We start from the raw sequence: 24,414 nt of genomic DNA on the forward strand, positions 1-24,414 counted from the left end.
GCTATACATTGACATATTCCATTCTTGCATTAAAACATCAACACGCCGAAATGTCTCTACTGATTGAATCAATCAAATTGACGCGTTTACGCGTATATACACGCGTAATTTCTAGTCCGACTAATTATATAATCAACAGTCTTGTGACAATTGAATGCATGCGTTTAGACAATTCAACCCTCTCACTCTCAAATCAATGCTGCTTTCATCTGAACAGCCAAAGCGGATCGATCATTTTTCAATAAAGAACATCTGAACAGGATGCAAGCTTGCAGATATTGAACACAAAGTGGCCGCTACTATCAAATCTCGTCTTCCTATACTACTTCCCACCATTCTGAAATGATTAATGATCAGAACTGGTTCTAGTCAAGTAACGCATTGATGATGGCCAGCTCATCTAGTATCCCAATGACAGGGGGAAACGTCCCAGTCAATATGTTCGCGTCTTCTAGCAATTTTGTGACCAACCATTCACCTTCCACGTCAAGCATGCACTCAGCAAGATCACATTCAAGAAGGAGTGGACCTCACATTAATCCATTCGGTGGCGGCGGAGATCGTATGAATGCAAAAGAGAGCAGTAGCAGCAACAACGGCACAAACCATAATGCTCGTCTGATGCGACAACAGTTTCGTCAAAAATGTCAAGAAGCTATGGCTAGAGATCGAAATAGAGATCGAGAACGAAAACTTCAAAGATCGCGCGAATCAGGTAGCTCAGCGCCTAATTCAGACACAGATGGCTATACAACGTATGGGACAGAGCCATCCTTGAGCTCGGATCGTGGCGATGGAACAGAAATTGATCAGATGAATGAGGAAGAAGAGGTTAGTATAAACTGCATATATGCGGTCTTGATCATACGAACTTCGAACTGACCACACTCTTTTTTATCTTTAGGCTATCCGTCGTATAATGACAGCGGAATATCGACGTATGCTGAAGGAGCAAGAAGAGCAAGGAAGTCTGGAAGTAGGTTGGCTTGGTCCTGATGAAGTGGCTTGGCTGGAAGAAGAGATGCGAAGGGAGGATCAAATCGAGCACGAACAAACAATGGAACCACCTCCAGATATGGTAGATGAAGATGAAGAATTATGCGAAATGTATGAACACGCTCAAAGTCAAGCAAGTAGACCGTTGATGACGATTGGTGCGGGATTGCAAGATGAAGACTTTTCTTGGATTCATGATGTGGACTGTGAGATCTGGGATGGCGAAGCTGATGGGAATGAGAACATGGATGTGACCATGTGAACGGGTGCATATATTGTACTACCTATTCGACAAATCATTCTACTGTATTTCTGTAATCATACCAATATACACATTATCATTGTGACGTTCAAAGAAGTGTGCACTAGTTGCGACCAGAATCAGTCGCGCTATTTCATCCACTTACTATCATCATCTTCTAGTATTCCTTATGTGGAGAACAGCATGGTCGATACAATCAAGTACGATCTATGAGCACAAAAGCAGAGCAGCATGTTCGGCTCATTTTCTTCACACCTTTGTACGCCATACATCCTCAAAAGCTGCATCTTCGTCTCGATACCTTGCCAGACAGAAACGTGATCCTGTAAGTGAGATCAACGATACATTCAAAATGGCATCGATCTAACCCTCCCCTCTCCTCCACTCACAGTTTGTCAAAGCGAGGAATACATCAGGCAATGATCACGGCACACAATATGTCTCTCGATCTGCATTCAAGCTAGAACAATTGAACAAAGCCTATCGTTTCTTGGGAAAAGGTAAGATTGTGGTTGACTTGGGCGCTTCACCGGGAGGATGGACTCAAGTAGCCTTACGAGCAGGATGTGAACATGTATTCGCATTGGACTTGTTGCCGTTACATTCTTCTATACAGCAACAGGCCAGTCGTACGAATGCTCGTTTGACTGCTCTACAAGGGGATTTCCGATCTTCAGAAATACAGACAAAGCTAGAGGAAATCATCGGGAAAGGCGGAGAACGGAAAGTGGACGTGATCATGAGCGATATGATGGCCAATACGTCCGGAAACCCGATACGTGATAGCGTTGCATCGCTAGATCTGATTCATTCTGCTTTCTCTTTTGCAAAGTCTATGCTTAAACGCTCTGACACGAAAAGCTCAGAGAATGACTCTTCTGTACTCATCATGAAGTACTTCGAAGGACCCGATGCTCAAGAATTCAAGAAACAATATTTGCAACCAAATTTTTCACGCATAGTCAACAAAAAGGTCGCTGCTAGTCGCTCAGAAAGTAGCGAAATGTACTTTATCTGTTTTGATTTAAAAGAGTGATGTATTATAATAGAGCAATGCCATTTCCAGATCCAGGAAAAAAAGGAGATAGAATGAGTACATACTTTGTTAGCATCAGTGTACCCTTGGCTTGCGTCTGAATGCTTCTTCATGTGCTGGATGTCCACCAAATTTAGCCGCAAGGTCGGCATATTCTTTGTCATCGTCTACATGTACAAAGTATTCTAACTGATGAGGCGTTCCTTTTGCTTGTTCATCTTTACGTTTTTGTCGCTGTTCGTTTTCTATTCTACTCTTATCCTTGCTTGCTGCATCATAATTTTGCGTTTTAATACCTTCTGCAGTTTTTTGCCATACTTTTCGACTTTCCATCGGTTGTTGTTCTTCGATCGGCTTAACGCTAACCTCTTCCCGGTCAGAAGATGCATCCCAGAAGGCAGCATCCTTTCCACCTTCAGGGCTAGATCCTTTGAACTTTGAGGAACCGCTCCAATCACCTTCGATGGAGTACATAGGATGCGAGGCTTTACTTGAAGGTGAGATGGTTGCCTTGAAGCTGTGTGGCTTACCGGAGAAGTATCCCTTTCCACTGTAGTTGATCGTGGCGAGGTATCCAGAAGAGGAGCAAATGTGACTTGTACCACCCAATTCAATGTATGGAGATCCCCAGATGAGACCTTCGATTTGTAAGTGAGGCAAAGTGATGAGGTAAAGCGTTTCGCCTTTGCCATCAGCGCTTGGCACACGCAAGACTGCATGTCCTACCTGCTTGACGTTGATACTGCCACCGCTGAAAGAAGTCTTTTGCCCGCTGTGACCTTCCAAGGTAACTTTTGCCTTCTCATTGATGAGACTGTAGGCAGTGATTGGAGGGTGATGGGATACTTGTTCGGAAACCAAGTTTGTTTCACCACGTCCATTCTTATCGGGCCATGATCCAAGGAATAATTCACCCAAGATTGGATTGAGAGGTTTTTTCTCGCTTCCCATGCTGGTGTTACGGGCAGTATATTGACCTTTGAGTGTACCGATGAACCAGCGTAAGACATTAACCATTTGTTCTACATCATCTTTGCCGGTAGCACAAGCTGCGAATAGATCAGGATGTTCACCCCAATAAGATGGATATTCGGTTAAACTGACGGGAGAAAGGATGAAAGAAGGAGCGGTTAAACTTGATAAATCCCCCGAAAATGAAGCGATTGATTTCAAGAATTGACCCCAACCTTGACGTTGTTCAGTTGGAACAGCTTTACCGACATCAGCGCTATCAGCCATGTTTTATAGAGAAAAAAGAGTGTGGTTGAAGTCGTTTTTGATGATGATGATGGTAAAGAGGATCGGTAACAGGAGCGCACCCTCTTCTCACGAGCAATTAACATATACACGCTTGTGTACACTGTTACACTGCCACCACCCCTTCTCCTTTTTTATTGTCTGTGCACATCACGCGTGTTTCTCAATTTCAATAACCCTGACACACAACACCACCACCAGCGTACGTGCGTGTATGCGCATCATGTATGGCTTGTGTGTATGCATGACTTTTGTGTCATATCCAAGTAAAAGGAGCAATGTGACAGATGTAGAGTCCGTTGTCTAATCTGCTATATCATAATGTGAAACCATTTCATCATTGTCAAGTAGGAACACTTATCTTGCCCATTGAATGGAACGCAAAGTACTACTGTATTTGATAGACTAATGCATCGTGAGAAACCCTACATACACTGTAAGCACTGCACAGACGCGTACAATCATACTGCTAAAGTGCCCGTGAACTTCGTGAGGCGCTTATTATTTGTAATTCCGCTCGTGTACGGTAGAAGATAGTAATCTATTGTCATCATCATCATTACCACCATAGACAATCTTCCCTTCAAAGCATCACAACTCAAAACATAGCACAAGAAACCTCCTGGCTATTGACCTTTCTTGATGCAGTCGCAATAAACGCGCAACATTGCGCGTGATCAGCAATCTCCAATGGTGACAATTTTCAATTTCATTCCGTAAGAGGAAGGGTTGCAAAAAATATACAAACAATAATGTCAACCCGAACTTCTTTCGATTTGCTGGGAAGGCAAATAAAGGATAAATACGCAGAACATGATGACGACGATGACGACAACTCTATGGAAAACTCTTTTGAAGGAGAAGAAACAAGTTCACCGGCTACGTATGGTGCTCCCCTCTTGACTACACAACAACCACAACAACACCTTGCACCACCTCAGCTCACAATTTCCACTCTTGCATCAGGATCAAATGAAAGGCCCCTCATACGAACACGATCTACCGATGGTGCAACGGCAACTTCATCCAATCATAGCTCTAATCCAGCTGAGCTAAATGGGGAAGAGAACGAAAGTTTATCAGAAGCTAGAAGGACAGAAGTAGGCAACGAATTCAGCCTTGCCGAAGTTCCATCTCCAATTCTCACAAGTCCAAACTTAGGCTTGAGCGGATTGAGCGAAAAGCTGGCACATCTTTCTTCCAGAGATCCTTCACCGGCACCTTCTAGAAAGAACTCCAGCAGCGGCGGCCCAGCAAAAGGCTTCTTTTCTGCATTCGCCGCTTCAGACGATCCAAGTCATCATGGTGCTGCACAGTATTCGAGCTCTCCTCTACCGCATGATATGCTACGGTCACCATCTGTGGCAGCTGCTCTTATCGCTCAAGCTTCAAAGACTGGGTCAAGATATGGCAACGACAGTGCATTATCATCTGCGCTGGATGAATCGATTGCGGGCAAAAAACCTGTACGGCCTTCTGTCACTCAACCCTCTTCTCGAAGACCATCAGCTACGGGTAGTGCTTTGCTGATGGACAAGAGCATATCTGCTGGGCCAGATCGCACGACAATGCAACGTCAATCGATTCGTCCGGTCGAATCTGGCGGTCCATCAACGGCTTCAGCAAGTCGGATGAGTACTCCCGGCACGTCTGGAAAATCTACACCTCTTTTGACTGCAACCTCATCTTCCACTCGTTCAAAGCCGGTGGTATTGGAGACGAGCCACTTACACTTACAGACGCATGGGCCAAGTGGAAGGCGAATGATTAACCAATACGTGATTGAGGATGAACTTGGAAGAGGTGTTCATGGAAAAGTACGTTTGGCACGAGATACAGAGACTGGTGAAAAAGTTGCTGTAAAGATTGTCGAGCGAGAAGGAAAGAAGCGATTAGGTCATAATTCGAATGCATGGTCAAATAGGTTGAGCAGCAATAAATCCACTCAAACTGGCGCTAGTTCTGCGATAGGAAAAGAAGTAGATACGAAGCGATCAGAAGGAAATGCAGTTGTGGCCGTGGATACTGCTTATCATACAGAATCGGAAAATGCAACTCGTCAAAGTACTACACGATTTGCACCTACTCCACCCCTTTCCCCTGGTAGCAGCTTGAGCAAATATCAAGCTGCTCAAATGGCTGCAAGATACGGCAGATGGGGTGAAGGTGCTCCAAGTCGTGATCAAGAGCTAGAAAGACAACGTGAGAAGGAGCGTAAGCGGCTGCTGTGGACGACAGATCAAAAGGTCAAGCGTGAAATCGCAATTATGAAGAAGTTGGCTCACGAGAATATTGTGCGTTTGAAGGAGGTAATTGATGATCCTGCAAGCAAGAAGGTGTTCATGGTTCTGGAATACATGGAAGGCGGCGAGGTCCAATGGAAAGATGAAAGAGGTTTCCCGACATTGACTGTAGATGAGGCAAGGAGGACTCTGCGAGATATTGTGTTAGGTTTGGAGTATCTACATTATCAGGGCATCATCCACAGAGATATAAAGCCTGCCAATCTATTACTCGATAAAGACCAAAAGGTCAAAATTTCAGACTTTGGTGTCTCGCATTTCAGCTATGCTCTCTTGGTTGCAAATGGTGGATTACCCAGTATGGATAGCGATACAGAAAAACAAAAGGATCCCAGCCTAGCTGATGATCGTGAATTGGCCAAGACTGCTGGAAGTCCCGCATTCTTTGCTCCTGAGCTCTGTTTGGCGGGTGAAGCGCCTTCTGCACAAACGGGCACAATTCGGCACACAGAGAAAGATCAAGCTTCGACACCGAAAGAAGAAGATAATACTTCAATCCAAAATCGATCTCGGCCACCAATCACGAAAGCAATCGATGTATGGGCTTTAGGTGTGACATTGTATTGTCTATTGTTCGGTCATGTTCCCTTCACTGCCGATAACGAATTCGCATTATTTTCAGTCATCACAAGAGAAGACTATGAGTTGCCAGCTCATATGGGAGCAGATCGTATACAGATTGGACCGCGAAGGAAGAGATGGATTTATCAACAGCCTTGGACGGACGAAGAGGGAGATGTGGACGAAATGCACGAGAATACAAAAGAAGCAGATGTTGATGTTAACACACTGAGTGAAGAGGCACTGATGGTGCGCGATCTTCTGGACAGACTATTGGAGAAAGATCCTTCAAAGCGAATCAAGTTGGACGAAGTGAAGAAACATCCTTGGCTAACGCGGGATTTGGAGAATCCACCTTTGTGGCTAAGCGAGACAGATCCGAGTCATTTACCATTCGTTGAGGTTACACATGAAGATGTCGAAACAGCTTTGACAGGCTTCAATAAGTTCAAGCAAACACTCAAGAGATTGCAAAACAAATTTTGGTCTGGCTTTACCGGTCATGCACATGAACGAGAAAATGAAAAGCAAAGAAATTTCAATGGAGGTACAGGTGCATCGAGTGGAAGCAAGAGGAGAAGGAGTAAATCAGCTTCTCATGCTCGTCCTGATATTCAACTAATTATGGCCAACAGCTCACATGCATCTCCACAAAGTACTTTGCAAAGTAGAGAAAGTACATTGTCTAAAGCTGGTCATGTTGGACCGAATTCCCATCCACCTCTGGCGCCTTCTTCAGGTAGACCGCACCACTTTTTCTCACGTCGTCGTTCAGTTGCCTTGGACGGTAACAAACCGCTTTTGACCAAATCTGCAGAAAGGAAGAGCAGCCGTATTTTTGGAAATTCGTACAGTCAGCCAGGATCTCGATCACATTCTCCCACAAATATAGATACGTTTGAACGATCAAGTCATCTTGCTGACAAGGAGTTTGTCAAAATCAACCCCGATATTGGACGATCGCAATCGATTCAAAAGAAGCCCTCAAAGCGACATGAAGATTCAGGACAGTCTTTGAGTGCTTTGTCTCCAATCGTAAGTGGGGAACCAGCAGAAGGAGAAAGTGAGGTCCTCCTCCCTATTTCTGGTCACGAAGCAACGATGCGATCCCGTAAAGGTGGTTCAAAAATGCGACCGGCAAGTCGTGGAAGTTTACGTGGGTTTGAACCTTTTAGCATTTTACATCAACCACACAAAAGCATGGATGCTTTGAGTAATTTGTCCAACGAAAAAGGCGCAAATCATATGCGTGAACGTAACTTTTCGGGCAGTACAGCATCTTCCAGTCAAGGTCCATCAAGACCACGAAGTAGATCGAGACTGAGTGAAGTTTTCCGACATGTTTGGCCTGGCGGTCATCACAATGGCGTTGGTGAAGATGGAATCAAGCACAGTCGTTTCCGTTCACGACCACAAACGGCAGTCAATAGCGCTGCTGTATCTCCTTCGCTAGACAAGAGTATCAAAATGCTGCAGCAAGAGCAACGGACAGCCAGTGAGGGCGCGGTCACAAAAGCTGGCATTGAAGTTGTCTCACCGCCTCCATTAGCAGGCGAGAAGGTATCGCAGCAATCCATTACGAACGCATCACAATCAAACGAAAGTAGTCAAAAGCAGAAGCAAACGCAAAATGCCAATTCTGGACGTGGAACTCCCAAAGCGATTGATGTGGACGATTACGATGTAGATTGGGACATCTCTGATGATGATTCAGATATCCATCGAAGAGAGTCAAGCAAGGGTGATTTAGCTGGCCCAATTTGGCACGGCACAAGTGATGGCTGGAAGATGGACAATGTCGTTGATCAGCACGATAGCTCATCTGCAAGCGAGACAAAGAACACACGTACGCATGAAAGTCCAACACCCTCTGTAGAAGGCGGTTATAATGTTTTCAAACCTCCTTTCAAAGGCAGATTCCAATTACCTGGCGCCAAGGATGGAAGACCAAACCTTGAGCGTTCCCTTACAGAAAATAATTCTTCTCTCGGTCATGGTCTCCCACTTGAAACGCAAGATCTCTCTTCCTTGCGTCGAGCGGGCGAGGTGGATACGGTTGACCAAAACAAAACGATTCGGATGCCTAATGGCACTGCTACGCATTCATACGTTCCTGGTCCAGAGGTAGCACCTGGAGATCTAACAATCATGTCCGATGATCGATTCGCCGATGCGGATGAGATTTCACACGATTATGAGGGAGAAAGAGGTGAACTCGATTCGCAATCAAAGCAACAAGGAACATCTACAGATGAAAGCGTTCAGATGCGCAAACCTTCTGCACCTGCCATGCTAAGAGGACACAGTATGGTATCATCATCTCAGGCAAGTGATTCAGTTTCGGGAATCGATGACGATGACGTTGGAGTGAGCTTCAAAGCTGGACGTAGAAACGGTCACTAAGAGCCAAAGAGAAAGTTCGATATACCCCTTTGCGTTTCTCACTTTCCACTGTACCTTTACATTTATCGAATTTTATTCAAGGAGCAAAACTTCACTTATATTTCTAGATTCACTCTTTCGCTGCATTTTTTATGTCATTTTTACTTCAATGCGAAGCGGTCCTTGCTTTTTGTATCAACTATTCAATCTTTAATATAACAGGTTTAATGCAATGCCATCACAATGAGTAAAAAATCGTGATCCTTTTCCATAGCATTTTTTCTTCGATAATTCACAAAAGGGAGATGAAAAAAAGTACAAAGTTTTGATAGAATAAAAAGATCATGGTAAACGAGGGGTATTATTTGCCGAAACACTTCTTTTGGCGATTTGACGAACACGTTGAGCGTCTTCTTTTGCACTTTCACGTAACATTCTGCCAAATGCTTGAAGGTCAGCTTCGTTTGTTGCTTGTATTTGAGGTTGTGATGAATCAATCATCCTTTGTGAAGTGATATTTCGTGAAGATTGATTGCTATAAATACTTTCGGCATTTATTGAAGATCCTCCTGTACCACCTCCATTCAAAGCAGAAGAAGATCCATTATGCGCAATCCATTCTTTATGAAGGCTATCGTTAAGAGAAGTGGAAGAATGCAAACTTTGCGATGGCATTCCACGGGGTATACCTACTTGTCTTAATTGGGCGATCGGACTACTGCTTTGCGAAGAATAGTCTTGAGATACTTGTTGCAACGAGGATGTAGAAGCAGATTGAGTCAAAGGATAGCCTGAAGTGCTATTAAAGCTTGATCCGCTCGGCATTCCAGCATGCGCATTCCCATTCGTTCTGGGACTTGGACTCTCTTGTTTCCATACATCAGCAAACATTGAACTTTGTCCAGAAGGCAAAGCAGGAGAGACTGGGAATGCAACATCATTCGGACTTCCTGCTTGGAAAGAAGGTCTTCCAGGAGACATGAGCGTATTGATGGAAGTCGTTCGAATCTTTCCAGGACGTAAAGGGCTCTTTGCAGCAGAAGCGAAGAATTTTCGTACAGCTGATGATCTAGGCGAAGGGCTAGGCGGTAAATCTGCCCAGGCTTGATTTACAACTGGCGATCGATCTCTGTCCATTGCAAAACTCGACCTTGGCTTGATGGTATTGGAAGGATTGCCGTTGTTATTTCCGCCGCCTGTGATATTGCCCAGCAGTGTACTTCCAATACTCAAATTGCGATTTCTCTTTGACTCATTTCCATTTCCACCAATTGACAATTGACCAGGACTTGAAGGAAAAGACAGAGAACCGATGGCTTCTTTTCCATTATTGTCGTGAATGGCAGGGCTATTGCCCAAGAAAGGCGATGTGCGATCATCGTAAGGCTCAAACTCCATGCCATCAGAAGGCGATTCGTGTCTACGAAGATTGTTGGCTTTCCCGGGCGATAAATCTAGTGCTTGAGGTACCATTTGAAACTTTGGATTGGAAGATGAGCGAGACAGACGTCGAGCTGTCATTGAAAGATTCATGAAATCGGGTGAGAATGACCTAGACGCTCTCAAGCGAGAGTTTGGTGGTTCATTGATTTGAGGCGTGATTGGAGAAGAGAAGGATCCTGAAGTCAGATTTGAAGGAGTGGTATTCGATTTGGGTATCGAAGGACCTTGAATGTCAATCGTTGGTGGCTGAGAAGAATTGCTCATTTCACCACTGGCATCGTATACTTTGTTGGGTGCCAACTCAAAATTACTGAAAGAGTTCCATGTGCCTCGTCTACTATCCGCCAAACGTTCCTCTTCTGCCTCTTCCGATCCAATGAAGCTGCCAACCTCATCAGCTTCATGTCTTTCCTCCCTCAATAAAGCAGGACTCAAAGTCTTGTGAATTGTAGGTGAAGGAGGAACAGTCTTTTGCACCATCGAATTATCGCTCATACTGTGAGCCACTGCTTCATATAGCAGCTGTTGACGCTGCATTTGGCTGCTCGATGGCTGTCGTGGAATAGGTGGAGGCGCTGGCGGCTGCTGTTGATTGGAGTCGGTTCTACCCTTTTCGCCTTTTTGCGCTTTGGCAGCCCTACTTGCTGAGAATGATGGTAAACGATTACGCCAACCACTTTCACCAGAAGGTGAGCGTACTGGCTGTTGTGGAGATGGAGAGCTTGGAAAGTGCTGATCGGACGTATTTGTACCTTTGCTACTTTGCATTGATACAGTATCAATTCCCAAACCAACACCACTATTACGATCATCCTGTACCGGGGATTGACTGGGCGAAATGAGGTTCAGCTGTGATGTGCTACCACTGAGCGATGTGCTATGCGAATCAGACCCAGGAAAATGTGAGAAACTTGGGGTCTTGTCCTTTCGCATTCTAGAAAAGACACCGGAGATCTTCCCGGTGTTGCTACTGGATTGGCTCTGATTCATCATGCGAGAATACGATCTTTGATGTGCAATCTGTCTCTTGAGAGTTTCATCTACTGGCGAACTTGGCAATGACGGAGGCGGTGGTGGTGGCAGAGGAAGTTGCTTGTAGTCTATACTAGCCTTTTCTGCAGCTTTACGATGAGAGGCTCTATAGCTCTCAGCAATATCACGCGAACTTTGTGATTTTGAAAAGCCGAGATTGAGCTGCTGAAACCCGTTTTCCAGACTTGTTGGCGTAGGAGTGAATTCTGCATTTGGAATCTCCGGCAATTCTTTTGGTACCGCTTGCTCACTGTCAATGCTTACGAAAGGCTGACTGATTCCCTCATCCACAGAAGATTGAGTGACGGTCTTTCTCCTTCCATCAAGCTCTCCCACACCTGCCCCTGCTTCCTTTTTCGATGAATTTGAATTAGTGATAGTGGCAGCAGACTGTCTGTGTGATTGATGCTTGTTCGCTCTGTCGTCCGGTTGCTCAACTCTAGGAGAATTTGGCATTGGCGATGTAATCACGTCTTTCTTGGTCGCAGGAGTTTTAATTTGCTTTTTGCTTACCTTTCGCCTTAGAGAATTCTTGCGACTTGCTGGGGGTATCATATCATCTGAAGCACTGCTATCACGTCGATGTCTAGCGTTCAAGTCAAATTCTGTACTTTCGCCTTGCTTGATTGAATCAGGAAGTGGTTCATTCAAAGCGGCTTCTTTAGCTTGTAAACGAGCAGCATTGACATCCTCAATACTTTTATGGCGAGACCGTCTTTTCTTCGTTGCTGATGTATTTGATGGCATTGCATCATCAGACGACCCAAGACCACCTTCATCGCTCACCGCATCATGAAATTCTTGACCATCTTCTGTATCCATACTGAACGATCTGCCATGTGAAGCACTTTTGGGAAGCGAGACAAATGTCTTTTGAGATCGTGCAGTTGTGTCACTTGAATTTGTCGTTTGCATAGAAGGTGTACTAGATTCCTTTGCTTGAGATCTCACAACAGATGGGGTCCCGTCATGCACAATCGCGTTTACTGCAGGTGCAGTCTGCGATATGCCACTGCCCGACGTCACTTGTGTGTTTGGTGCGGAATTTTTGCCGATCACAAATACTGGTGGCGATTCTTTCCTTTCTTGCACCTGACCAGCCAGCGTCTCACCAGTATGGCCGTTCTCTTCCTGTGGGATATTTGGCGAGCGACGTAGAGGCGAACGAGGAGGCGGAACAGGTGCGGTTCTTTGCAGAATGTCAATCGAAGCACGGGGCGGTGGAACAGGTGCGGCTCTTTGCGGAATGTCAACAGAAGCACGGGGCGGAGTTGCAACTCGTAGGATAGGTAAGGGCTTCTTGGCTTCCGATTGCAAAGGAGCTGCTGCTGCTGCTTGTTTGTCCGCCCTTCTCGCCGCTACTGCACCACGAAGAGGAGAAAAGATTGCATTCAAACCTTTTCGTGGAGTTTTGGCACTCTCTTGCCTTAGTTTCATCACATCATCATCGGGTAGACGAAAATCAACCGATCGTCTGCCTGGCAAGCTATGTGTAAGGTTGCCAAACATCGTACGGGTAGGTGGTGGTGAAGAAGCTGTCGAAGCTGGACTGCCTTGAGGTAGTTCCGGATCTACTGATGATTGTCTCAGCGGGAAAGCACTGGCAGACATTGGCGATAGAAGCGATGGCGATTGAATACCCACTCTACGCTCATCGATACTACCCATTCGATCGTTTCCATGACGTAAGCGAGCGTCATCTGCCAGTCTTGGTGAAAGATTGATCGGACTGGTGCTGGCATCGAAAGAAGCTTTAGAAAGATATGGAAGAGATGTAGGAGATGTACTTGCCTCTCCTTCACCACCGTTCGGAGAAAGAGCATCTTGCGCCTGCTCATGATATGCTGCATGACTCGTAGTTCGTGGAGGCGGTACTGGTGGAGCGGCAGCCCTTCCTTTGCCTTTTTCCTTCTTTCGCTTTCTTCTCTGGCCCCGTTCGGTTGCGGAAGTCTTGACAGAGGAAGCACCTACTGTCGCATCAGATCTGATATCTTGGGACGATGTTCGTATCCTTCCACTTCCTTCTCGGTGTGATTTGTTGACATTCGCCTCGTCGGCACTTTTCTCTAGGGCTGATGCTTGACGTCTATTCTGTGATCGCTCAGACTCAGCCGTCGCCTCACCTTGATTGGCCAAAAGCGTCCACACACTTGCATCAGGTACCATCATTACATCGTTCAGAGCAGGTCTTGATTTGGCGTTAGGAGTTGTTGAAGTGTGAGAAGTGCCAACTTTGGATGCGGTTTTTGATCTGCTTCTTCGCAATGATGGAGGTCGTGAAGTAGACGATTGCGCAGCTTGGTAGGAGGTAGATGATCCATCAAGGCTTTTGCGAGTATTTCGAATGCTCCCTCCATATCGTTCAACCCAAGCAGCATGTTGAGGATGCGAAGGATTGGAGGCCTGAACGATCACGTCAAATGCATCAGCTCCGGCTGCAGGCTTTGAAGATGAAGCGTCGAAAGGTACAAGACTGGGCGAAGATATATTTCGCAAGCTTAACGTACTTCTTGGCTCCCGCAGAGGTCTACCTGTCGAGCCTGAAGGATCCTTCATGATGGAATTCGTCAAGCTGAATGAATAAAGTCGTGCTCGTAACAATGCATGAGGTATATCGCAGCCACTTTATCGTTCCAGCTTATGTTATCTTCGTAGACAGGATGGAGTCCTGTTTGATTGTGTTGGAATACTTCTTTGGAAAAGAAGATCACTAGCCAGCTAGTAAGATTGAATGCGGATGAAGTTTTGATATAATTCGGCGTAGATTTGCGAAAGGGATAGCACCCGTATAATATCCTTAATTTGTCGAATTCAATGCCCCGATCCTGTGCCTTATAAAAAGAATTCACAATTTCTAAGCCCGCCAAGAAGATCCGAAATGATGGTCAATCACTTGGCGGTCATGGAATTATGACGAAGAGGATTAAGAGGTTGACAGCATTAAATGTGACGGAGAAGTTATGTGAGAAAGAGAGAAAAAGACAACGGGTAAATGCACACTGTGTGTTGGAACGGATGAGTGAGCTTGTGCCTTTTTAAAAATTAAGATTTCAAGATCCTACTCAATATGCATGCGCCCGCGCCTTAATAATATATTATAAAAAACGAGAGACATGATGCATTGCACACACGCACGCAATTAGCGTTGTTTAACAATTGTATCACAAAACAAATATACGCTAAACAACAACAAAACCTACCGATGTGACATTTACACCCAGCTCTTGTTCTATACATGGATTACTGCACTTTTACTTTTTTAATTTCCCGTTTTGATTCAGTTTTTAGCGTTATGCAAACAATCAATATATAGTCGATTCTATCCTTTGTTAGTAGCACTTTTTATAAAAATAGTTGATTATAGGGACGCTTCAATGCAGATATTCTAATACTATTACAGCGCGATTCAATACTTTGCATTCAAAAAGCTTAATTTTGTGGTCCCTAATCAAGAAGCCACATGTATATATCTATACTTGATTGCCGTAATGATCAATCGATATTGCATGACAGTCATTCAATTGATAGGAAAAGAAGTACACAACAAGCTTGCGTAATCAATTCCCGAATTATCGGAACTCGGTTAAATAGCAACACGCTTATTAATTTATTAACCGGTTCCGAGCCTTTTTTTCTCTATTTATTCTCATTCGGTGGAGGAATTGCAAGAGTTATCTTGCAACGATCATCATTTCAAAAATGTCTCTTTTGCCACCAAAAGGACCTTATGCTGTTTCCACTCTCACCCTAGAAATTCCTGGAGGAAAGTTTGCCAAGAATTTGATCAGATCACCTTTTCGTTATAAAAATGATCCATCCAAAGTGGACCCGTTTGGGTTTCAAACAACATTAGTGACACTCTTTTATCCTACTGCTTTGAAAGAAGGCGTTAAGAGCGATAAGCTATCCTCGCCCGCCTTAGGAAAGCCTCTCAGCTGGCTTAATGAGTATGTATAAGATTGTGTATAATCACACTATACTGTAGCTGACCGATTCCCCCCTCTCTCACTTCTGCAGACCTCGACTGAAAAGTATCGAAGGACTTTTAAGGTATGGAAACCTATCAAGGTATCTAGCCTATCCGGCCGTATTCATCCTACCATTCCAAGCAAAGCTTCCTTATGGCTCAGACGGACCTGTAGCGACAGAATCGCCCTCGCTTCTCACTCCAGACCACCAGGAAATTGAATCGCCTGCAGATACAGCGCCACCTTCAGCCAAGCCAAATACGGATTTGTTCCCTGTAGGCGTGTTCAGTCATGGAATGGCAGGTACACGAACGACATATTCGTCTTACTTGTCAGAATTGGCAAGTCATGGTATGATCATTGCTTCGGTAGAACATAGAGATGGAAGTGCAACGTACACACAAGTTAAAAAGAAAGACGACGACGGAAAGATAATAGAACAAGATAGACTTTATACGAAATTCGACGATTTAGAATTCGATCAGAAAGAAAACGGAGAAGAAACAACAGTTTGGGATATGCGAAAATCTCAAGTAAATCTACGTAAAATAGAAATGCTAGAAGCTTTAGATGTCTTACATCAACTTAATGAAGGTAATGGCGATCAACTAGCACAGGACAGCACACGATCGTTTGATAACGAACAAGCTAAATTATCACAATGGAAATCAAGGTTGGACATGGAAAACGTTTGGGCATTAGGACATTCGTATGGAGGAGCGACTAGTATTGAGATTTTGCGTGACGAAAAAGCTCCATTTACACATGCTGTTGTTCTTGATCCTGTGAGTGGTGCATCCTTAGTAGGTAGATGAGACTAAAACTGACACACATGTCCTCTTGCAGTGGCTCGAAGCAATCCCAAAAGCTGGCGAAGGTGCTCCGTTAAAGCGTCCATTGTACGTCATCAATTCGGAAGGATTTACCATCTGGCGAAAGCATTTCGGATGGTTACGAGAGCTGGTGAATGAATCCAACGAGCAAACCGGTCGTGGCTGGTTGGCGACCATAAGTGAGTTTGCATTTACGAAAGCCATCTTTCACACCATTTTGCTAACATTGCCTTCTTCCCCCCACCCCAACAGCCAAAACGAAACATACCGATTTCAGCGATTTCCCATTCCTCATGCCGCGATTCTTCAAGCCTGCCGCCGGAGTCGAAGCACCACAAGCTGCAGAAACGCTGTCCGTATTCAGCAGAGCGTCCAGGTTGCAATTCATTGATCGCTTCGATAAATCCGATTTGGGCATGCCTGTCCGCGATGAACGAGCAGGTGAAGTAGAGGCAAAAGATTTGGGTCAAGGTGGCTTTGTCGTTTGGCATCCGTTAAAAAGTGCTCCTTCTGCATCTCTTTGATTCCACTTTCACAATTGACTCCAAATGGTTGTGCTAATCAAGATCCATTGTACTATAATACATTTTTTGGCGCCAGCGCGATCCTGCTTCATAGAGTTTGTATATATACGTTACAAACATCGAACCGAAATCTAGATGTTCATTTTTGATGATCCTCGATCAGATGAATCGGCTGAAAATACGTTTGACGAAGTCTCTTGCGAAGGGTATATAGGATAGCGTGTACCACATGTATGCCAAATAAAGAACGACGACGCATATTAGTGCCAAGACGGCAATCTTGACGACGAAAGCGAATACCCATACTAGTACGAAAGCACCTATCAAGATCAGCGTTGCCACAATACGAACCGGCTTGAACATCAGCTTCAATTGCCTAAAGAAACCAACCAAGAATCCAGTCCCTATTAGAGAGATGAGAATTCCAAACGAATACAGCACAGCAAACACGCTCGTAAGACCGATAAAGAGCATAATCGTTCCAACAATTGACAACACAAACCCAATACCCAAACAAGCAATAAAGCCAGTCAATCTTTCTTGTCTACTAAATTTGAATCCAAACGTTTCAAATGCACTTGGTTCTCCCGTCAAATCTCCCGTTGCTGCTGCACGTACTTGTGAAGTTTCAATGTTCATCCATGGTCCCGAACCTCCAGAAGCGCCCGTCTGGGCTGACGAGCCAAAGGGATTCCAAGATGACATCTCTGCGAGGTTGTGTTGTCTTGTGCTGTGAGTGTATATCAAAAAGGTGATGATGATGACAGCAAGAAGTGTTGCACTCTCTCTCAAAGGCTTTCACTTCTTTCTCTCCCTATTACGCCCCCATTTTCCTATTTACGCCTGCCTAACAAGGAATAAAAATTAAGCTTTTTGGCTGTGCTGCTGTCGAGTTGGTTGAACGCGCTACTGTACACACGCGTAACGCGACAACAAGAAAGGGGGGCATATATGAAACAGCATTCATTTGACAACTTCTTCTCCTCTTATAACTCATCATCTACAGAACAGAGATCATGATACTGGTCAAATTATGTCATTGATAGAGTATGACTATTATGAAGTGGCAAATACTGACATCATCGTATAAAAATCATTCGAAAATTCATTAGAATGCACCAATAGCAACTGCTCCGATCACGGCCAAAACCAGAGAGACGGGAACATGTACGACCGATCCGCCATTCGAGCCAGATTTACCATTGCTCGAGCTCATGCTTGTGCTTTGACCTTGATGGCTAGAGAATGTATTGACCTGATTGATAGAATTAGAAACAACCACTCCTCCATCAGAGGTGTACGTTGTAGCTCCACTATCATCGCCAGTGATCGTTTGATTGTTACTATCATTTCCTTCTCCTGAATCATTTCCGTTATCGGTTGGAACGCTATTGTTCGAATCATTTCCGTTATCCGATCCGTTTCCTTGTCCTACCGGGGCATCATTACCACTATCACTTCCGCCACTACTGCTACCCAGTTTCACACAACTTTGTTGACCGTTAATGTTTTGATTTTGATAGCCGGCTGGACAGCAGGTTACGACGTTACTGTCGTTTCCTTCTGAGCATCCATTTCCGTGCAATCCTTGACTTGGGTCAATTGTGCTCGTGTATGGCGCGGTGGTTTGAGCTGGGGTAGAGAAGGAATCGATGATATAATTAGTACGATCATTTTAAAAGCTAACAAGCGGAAGTTTCACTCACCACCGCTACCTTGACGACGAATCATAGGTGCTGCAGTTGGCATTGGGGATGCAGTCACAGCCGACATCATTGCAATGAGGGAGACAAGTGCGAAGATAAGTGTACGTTGCATTTTTGCGGTAGTAGCGGATGGGGTATTGATTAGAACAAATTCTTTCAAGATAGAAAAGAGGGGATAAAGACGAAAACACTTGCAAAAGAAAGGGAAAGCCCTCTTTATATATCCATCACACACATGTCTATCCTCATAGAATACTAGATTGACAGCGGATGTCTGTTTCTCCGGTAAAACAGAAATACAGATGTACCGACATTATGCACGAACAGCGTGTGACAATGAGAACATCTTACGCTAACGGATTTTGATTACCTTTGTTTCGGGAGAAACAAAACAGTTTCTACGCCAACATTGTAGACAAAGGGCATTATGCCGATCCTTGTCTCGGCGTTTAATATTCATCGAATACAAACTGCTGTGACGTTTAGTGTGTCAAATTAAAAAAGTTGAACTTTTGGTACAGTCACATTGCCACCATCACCTCGGGATCCCCATTGTTTAAAAGTTGAAACGCCGTCAGAGACAGACTATTTTATGCATGTTGGCGTCAAACTTTTTTACGCTAAAAACAATGCATCACCCCCACCCACCCAAAAAGGAGGCACAACTTGTCATGCATGAATGAACACATGCTGCCTTTTAATAAAAGCACAGCATCAATCATCCCTTCAGTCTAGCGGTCCGCAAGCTTGTAGTACTTGGGAAGATGATCATCAATTACTTACACGTGTGTGCATAGATAGCAGGTACTCTGATAACCGTGCTTGCATGGCTACGTCTATTAGTGCCGAGTATGTGATTTCATCATACTAGCCTCAATATAGAGCTCTGTGAAAAGATTCAATGGAGCTCAGTACACTCACTATATTCTGTCAACATGCTGCTTAACATCATTATTAATAGTATACATATGCTATTCCAAGTCATCATTTTAGATCCAGGATATACATCGTAAAGCCTCTGGATCCACGTACAATCTCGACAATTCCTGTTCCAAAGTCGAACGTTTTTCCATTGAACAATCTGCTATCTCGATCGGTAATCGGCGCTTTGCATCAACGATCTCCAGATCAAACGAAACGATTGTACTTTCTCTACTGTTCACATTCATCAAAGTAGACAATACTTCTACCGGTAAATGTTCTGATCCTCTTCCTTTTAATGCAAGATGTTGCAGATTCGGTAATTGATCCACACAAACGTTCAACGTTTCATCAAATCTGAAGTTCTCCAGCGTTAGCTCTTCCAATCGATTCCAGCCTGCAAACATTTCTACAAATAGGTTTGCAGGTCTCATTTGCCAACATGGAGAGGTTGACCATTCAAAGCATTTAGGGGAGAATAGCTTTAGGATTGGTAATGCTAATGGCAGATCACTCGCTGGTATCTTGATCTTGAGCACTTTAATGTTCTTCCTGTTATTCTCCCCTAATAGCTCTGCCAATCGTCTAACTTCATCCCACGGTAAACGATGTGCACCAAAGGACAATTCGCGGATGTACGATCCCAATTCTGGCCTTCTTTCCAGTGTGTTATTGAGCATAGCAACGCTCTTTGCCGTTCTCAATTCAATGCAGCGATAAAACCGTGGTACAGCCAGGCTATGGAAATAGCGTGAAGAGTTGATCATCTCACCTCCCATTCCTTGATCAACAGTAAAGTCAACGATTTCCTGCATGATCTCAGTAGGCAACTTCAGAAGTTTTTCCAAGCTACCATACAATCGTTCATCCATCTTTGGTCGTACGACAACTTGTGGCGCTCTTTGTCGAGAGATAGCATATGCTTCTGGAAGTAGTAACGGTGCCAAAAAATGAAATGCTACCGGTAATACGGGCGGAGGAGGAGGCGCATATTGTCGCCAACCATCTCCGGGCGAACAAAGCCATTCAAGTTGATGAGCTCTTGCCCGGAAATCTTGGTGGAGTGGAGGTGAAATTGCCAGCATTATGAAAAGGGAGAGAGATGTGATGGCGATGAAATCAGAGGTAGGTACCTTGTATTTAGATGGTTAACGCCAACATAAGCAATGGGCGTCTTGCTCCGACGTTTATCCTGCCATCTGATACAAGATTTGACTTCCGATCAAAGCGATTATTATTTGTTTGACCAGGTGATAATTGTATGATAAGAGTTGTGATGATCAATCAATGAATGATCTGACATTTTTGAATGATCGAATCATTCAGGGTCGAAGACAGAAGAGGGGAATACAGTAACTCTTTCTCCGCATCTTTCAGACTGTTGAACTGCCTCATACGCTTACTCAAGCAGACTATTTTAATGCAAGTGCATGCACATACACAGACATTGTCTGATAAGATCAAATAATAATACGCGTATGTACGATAATGGTCTGATAAGGTATCTCACATTCTCATTGTTCAATTTGATGATCGACCTATCCCTCGGGTTTGAAGATGGAAATACTAAAGGGAGGTACACTTCAACTAGAAAAGCACTGATTAGCGGTGTCATTCTATTGATGCTTAGGGAGCGTGTTCAAGATCATCTATTAGGGCTTAAATGGTCAATTAAACTATGTCGACGAGATTGACAGTATTTGAGCTCTTTCTCTTCCTAACCATCATCCTGGAAGAAAGAGCTCCCCAAAGTCGACTTGATATTAAGTCGTCTGGCAAGGGAGAATGCCCGGGTAATGATGATGTAAGCGGCAACCCGGTATAAAAACCAATGTCCGGCGCTAGTGTATTAGTGTACCCTTTGTTCACAAAGAAGAAAGCCGAGCCAGCCAGCCAGCAAGCAAGCAAGTAAAAGCCGAATTCCGTTCTTTTATGTTCTTCTAATGTTGTTCTCCTTTTAATGAATAAGGCGCATTGTAAAAGCGGTACACTGCATAAACAACTCCGAAAGTGAACGTTCTATGAAGCCGGTGCTAGGGCCATGCAGAAGGAAGAGGAATGGCTGAGTCTTCGATGCATGGAAAGGTTAAAAGGTTATAACTGAAACAACTCATTTCCAACATCCATCATCCTTGCAATCAATCTATCACGATGTCAACCTTATCTCTCAACTTACCTGTGAGTACAGCCTAATCTTTGCTATCCAGCATGACACTAACACAAAACACCTCCGACAGGCTTCTTACCCTTGGGTAGTCGGTGTAGCAGCCACAATCCCATTCTTAACATTTTGGCAATCAATGCTAGTTTCAGGTGCACGCAAGGCAGCAAAGATTCAATATCCACAAGTCTACGCAACAAAAGAAGAAGAATCCGCAAACCCATCAGCACGTAAATTCAACTGTGCTCAACGTGCACATCAAAATACAATGGAAAACGTTCCACAAGTTTATGCAAGTTTACTCATTGCTGGCGTTCAACATCCTCGTGTTGCTGCCATCTCGGGTTTACTTTATGTCGTTGGCAGAATCGTCTTTACCGTTGGTTACAATTCAGGTGAACCAAAAGGTCGCGTTCCAGGTTCTTTGATCAGTTATTTGGGTATGGTCTCTTTGTTCTTCACTTCGGCTTATACTACCTTTGGCTTATTGCAAAAGACAGGCTACCATTTCTGATCGTTATCCACAATCTGTATTGCTGAGATCATGTACATAACATTTAATGGAGAATAAACCATCGTACATTGACTTTGTTTGTCAGGCAGCATTGCATCTCGAAAGGAGAGAATTGCTGTTGCATGTTCCGCAAGAGACACCATATCGATTCTAAATGAGTAAAAGTTGAAAATCAGCAAAGCCACCTTTTTGCAGGACTTCATCCACTCACATTCGCGCAATCGCTATTTTCCCAACATACAATTTCCTCACATGAAGGCTTAAAGTTTGGCGGCGATGGCGAACGAGGAGGTGATCTAGTCTTTCGTTTCGTACCTCTTGATCGTTTCTGTAATGCATTAGAGGAGGATTGTTGATTGGTTTGAGCGGGTAAGGAATCTTCCCGATCCGGCAAAGACTGAGCAAAAGATGAAAGAATGACAATGAACAAGCAAATAAAAAATGAAATATTCATGATGGCTCGAGTTCATCCATTGCATTTCTAAGGGAAAGATGTTTGAACACTATACGATATACATATATATAAAGCGTTCCATAGCCACTTTTTTAAGTTTAAGCGAGATGCGTTGCTATTCGGTTCGGTTGATGGAAGTCGGCCTATTCGGTCAGGATGGGGCTTGGTGCCATCGCGGGAGCACAATCACCGCTCACAGCCATCGTGTACAACCACTTGCGTATAACTACACATGACATGAATTGCAGATCCGGCGTATCAAGGTGTGCATATTACAAAAAGCGTCGAATTGCAAAAATAAACAAGAGAAAAAACTATAATGTACATAAAAGAAGAACAAAAACTGGTTCCATCACGGGATATATATTGGGCGCAAAATGCGATGCGATGGGCTGAATGAGAGCAGCATTGAAGGACCGAAAGCGCGACAAGAAGAAGCAATTGCCGCAAAGTAAAAGTGAGGAGGAGGAGAGGTAGTTGAGAAGACGAAAAAAGTACAATATTCCACCACCACGCACGATCTAAGGTCGCATAACTTCGCTTTGAACGTTGTTATGCTCTTCAACTTGTTCTCTTGGGATCGCTCTGCCGAATGAAGGTACCCACCAAGAAGTACGATTTGTTTCGGACGGATAACGTTCTTTTGTTTGTTGTTCGTGTTGATCCCATTCTTCTTGATTTGTATTGACGGCTTGGGTGAGTTTTTGATGTTGTTCACGTTGAGATGTGATAAGGTGTTTTTCACTATTATAATCACCTGAATCAACATTCTCTGTTGCATGATCGTTTCCGTCTATTTCCAAAACTGAATCTGTATCATCGTTCAATTTACGTATACCACGTGTACTTCGAATATGACCTGCTTTTGCTGGAGTTAACATTGACGCACTTCCATAATTGAGATTTGATTTCCCGGTAAAGAAATCACGATTGGTTCTGTATGTGTATAGCCTCCAAGCAAGTAAGCCGGCCAAAATTGCACAAACTACCACGATTCCAATGATTATTCCAGCAATCGCACCTCCTCCGATATCACGAGTTCCGTCGGCTGCGATGGTGTCTCGTTTGTATAGTCTGTGTGTGTTTGTGATTGCGGTCATGTTTTTGAATGTTGAAGAAGAAGGTATAGGTGGTTAAATGAAGTAAAAAAATGAGCGTGCAAAATTAACAAAAAGCGAGTGAATTGCAGGTCGGTACGGTAAAGGAGGTGAATATTGTGGCGTAATTGAGATTGCCCTCCTACGGGAATGTTATTAAAATGATATTAGGAGTTGATGATGAGGGGATGGATGGATGGAGGGTTGATTGCAAGGCCCATGTCACTCACTCACAACCCTGATGATCTAGACCACCGGAAAGGCAGGTATTAGTGGATTTTACTGGAATCCAAAGCGGGAATTTAAATTAAAGTCTCACTCTCTTTTGCTTCTTCCGCCGCCGCGTAAAGCAGCAGCGGCTCCCTTCCCTCTTTTTAGCGCGTAAACGAGGAAAGAATTGGGAAAGATAGATTGTTCTTTTTAATGCATTCCCGTCAATACTCGTTTATTGCCCGATTATAATCAAATACGCTCTCCTATCATGAGAATGAACAAGACATTGTATTCATGCAGTGAAGATCATAACAAGAACTACTTCGGGATACACATGGATTCACTTCTAATGGAAGGATAATCGTTGTAATGATCAAAAGACAGATTATATAAAATGCACTTCCTTTGTACTGACTGCACTTTATGTCTCACCAATAGAGACAGGCCCCCAACTTGATTTGCATGCTGTGTTAACTCAGGTACGTGCGGGAAAAACTTCTTTTTACGCACACAGCAAGCAGACACACACTGTATGCGCGTGCATCATGGCTTGACAAGGCAGTAAAATGAATTAAAAGCCATGAAAATCTTTGGCCTCCTGGGAAGTGTGTGTAAACGGAAGTGCGAAGTAATTGTTAAGATATACAGTACATGAGACATCATCCTCCCTTCTTTTTGATGGTCTGCATTGCATGATAGGAGCGGGCTGTTGTCGTTGTTGTGACATTGACCACCATCATCATCTCCATCA

At 44.1% G+C, this 24,414-nt stretch overlaps 12 protein-coding genes across 12 annotated transcripts; 5 read left to right on the plus strand and 7 right to left on the minus strand.

The window, feature by feature from the left end:
- The first annotated feature begins 186 nt into the window (after positions 1–186).
- Positions 187–1,263, plus strand: FA14DRAFT_159589 (uncharacterized protein). Its single transcript, XM_025498286.1, has 2 exons — positions 187–831; positions 905–1,263. The coding sequence occupies exons 1-2, from the start codon at positions 388–390 to the stop codon at positions 1,256–1,258; spliced, it is 798 nt and encodes a 265-aa protein (XP_025357941.1). The 5' UTR covers positions 187–387; the 3' UTR covers positions 1,259–1,263.
- A 161-nt stretch (positions 1,264–1,424) lies between these two features.
- FA14DRAFT_16989 (23S ribosomal RNA methyltransferase) lies at positions 1,425–2,417 on the plus strand (the record flags this gene model as incomplete). Its single annotated transcript, XM_025500242.1, has 3 exons — positions 1,425–1,458; positions 1,540–1,583; positions 1,650–2,417. 3 exons carry the CDS (start codon positions 1,428–1,430, stop codon positions 2,292–2,294), a joined length of 720 nt encoding a protein of 239 aa, XP_025357942.1. The 3' UTR covers positions 2,295–2,417.
- FA14DRAFT_16979 (protein KES1) lies at positions 2,332–4,010 on the minus strand. The gene has a single exon (XM_025500235.1). The coding sequence runs from the start codon at positions 3,531–3,533 to the stop codon at positions 2,370–2,372; it is 1,164 nt and encodes a 387-aa protein (XP_025357943.1). The 5' UTR covers positions 3,534–4,010; the 3' UTR covers positions 2,332–2,369.
- Positions 4,011–5,182: 1,172 nt separating this feature from the next.
- Positions 5,183–6,904, plus strand: FA14DRAFT_118181 (kinase-like protein; the record flags this gene model as incomplete). Its single annotated transcript, XM_025496274.1, has 2 exons — positions 5,183–5,447; positions 5,718–6,904. Coding segments are annotated over 2 exons (1,452 nt in total), but the record flags the coding sequence as incomplete, so codon positions are not given.
- A 2,113-nt stretch (positions 6,905–9,017) lies between these two features.
- FA14DRAFT_170442 (uncharacterized protein) lies at positions 9,018–14,234 on the minus strand. Its single transcript, XM_025500278.1, has one exon. It carries the CDS (start codon positions 13,826–13,828, stop codon positions 9,140–9,142), a length of 4,689 nt encoding a protein of 1,562 aa, XP_025357945.1. The 5' UTR covers positions 13,829–14,234; the 3' UTR covers positions 9,018–9,139.
- A 737-nt stretch (positions 14,235–14,971) lies between these two features.
- FA14DRAFT_153009 (uncharacterized protein) lies at positions 14,972–16,597 on the plus strand (the record flags this gene model as incomplete). Its single annotated transcript, XM_025497569.1, has 4 exons — positions 14,972–15,219; positions 15,290–16,025; positions 16,087–16,252; positions 16,326–16,597. 4 exons carry the CDS (start codon positions 14,972–14,974, stop codon positions 16,595–16,597), a joined length of 1,422 nt encoding a protein of 473 aa, XP_025357946.1.
- Positions 16,598–16,762: 165 nt separating this feature from the next.
- On the minus strand, positions 16,763–17,260 carry FA14DRAFT_111142 (SFT2-domain-containing protein; the record flags this gene model as incomplete). The annotated part of the gene is made up of 1 exon (XM_025495934.1): positions 16,763–17,260. A coding segment is annotated over one exon (498 nt), but the record flags the coding sequence as incomplete, so codon positions are not given.
- Positions 17,261–17,615: 355 nt separating this feature from the next.
- On the minus strand, positions 17,616–18,774 carry FA14DRAFT_187720 (uncharacterized protein). Its single transcript, XM_025501621.1, has 2 exons — positions 18,304–18,774; positions 17,616–18,229 (listed from the first exon to the last, which is right to left on the minus strand). Exons 1-2 carry the CDS (start codon positions 18,413–18,415, stop codon positions 17,706–17,708), a joined length of 636 nt encoding a protein of 211 aa, XP_025357948.1. The 5' UTR covers positions 18,416–18,774; the 3' UTR covers positions 17,616–17,705.
- Positions 18,775–19,292: 518 nt separating this feature from the next.
- Positions 19,293–20,096, minus strand: FA14DRAFT_153012 (uncharacterized protein; the record flags this gene model as incomplete). The annotated part of the gene is made up of 1 exon (XM_025497570.1): positions 19,293–20,096. One exon carries the CDS (start codon positions 20,094–20,096, stop codon positions 19,293–19,295), a length of 804 nt encoding a protein of 267 aa, XP_025357949.1.
- Positions 20,097–21,147: 1,051 nt separating this feature from the next.
- Positions 21,148–21,991, plus strand: FA14DRAFT_17068 (membrane-associated proteins in eicosanoid and glutathione metabolism). The gene is made up of 2 exons (XM_025500287.1): positions 21,148–21,402; positions 21,462–21,991. Exons 1-2 carry the CDS (start codon positions 21,376–21,378, stop codon positions 21,897–21,899), a joined length of 465 nt encoding a protein of 154 aa, XP_025357950.1. The 5' UTR covers positions 21,148–21,375; the 3' UTR covers positions 21,900–21,991.
- Positions 21,940–22,390, minus strand: FA14DRAFT_17098 (uncharacterized protein). The gene is made up of 2 exons (XM_025500303.1): positions 22,111–22,390; positions 21,940–22,049 (listed from the first exon to the last, which is right to left on the minus strand). The coding sequence occupies exons 1-2, from the start codon at positions 22,351–22,353 to the stop codon at positions 21,981–21,983; spliced, it is 312 nt and encodes a 103-aa protein (XP_025357951.1). The 5' UTR covers positions 22,354–22,390; the 3' UTR covers positions 21,940–21,980.
- Positions 22,391–22,420: 30 nt separating this feature from the next.
- Positions 22,421–23,739, minus strand: FA14DRAFT_159597 (uncharacterized protein). Its single transcript, XM_025498287.1, has one exon. It carries the CDS (start codon positions 23,451–23,453, stop codon positions 22,875–22,877), a length of 579 nt encoding a protein of 192 aa, XP_025357952.1. The 5' UTR covers positions 23,454–23,739; the 3' UTR covers positions 22,421–22,874.
- Between the last annotated feature and the right edge of the window lie 675 nt (positions 23,740–24,414).

This window comes from Meira miltonrushii, assembly GCF_003144205.1.
Source record: "Meira miltonrushii strain MCA 3882 unplaced genomic scaffold FA14scaffold_1, whole genome shotgun sequence".
Lineage (NCBI taxonomy): Eukaryota > Fungi > Basidiomycota > Exobasidiomycetes > Exobasidiales > Brachybasidiaceae > Meira > Meira miltonrushii.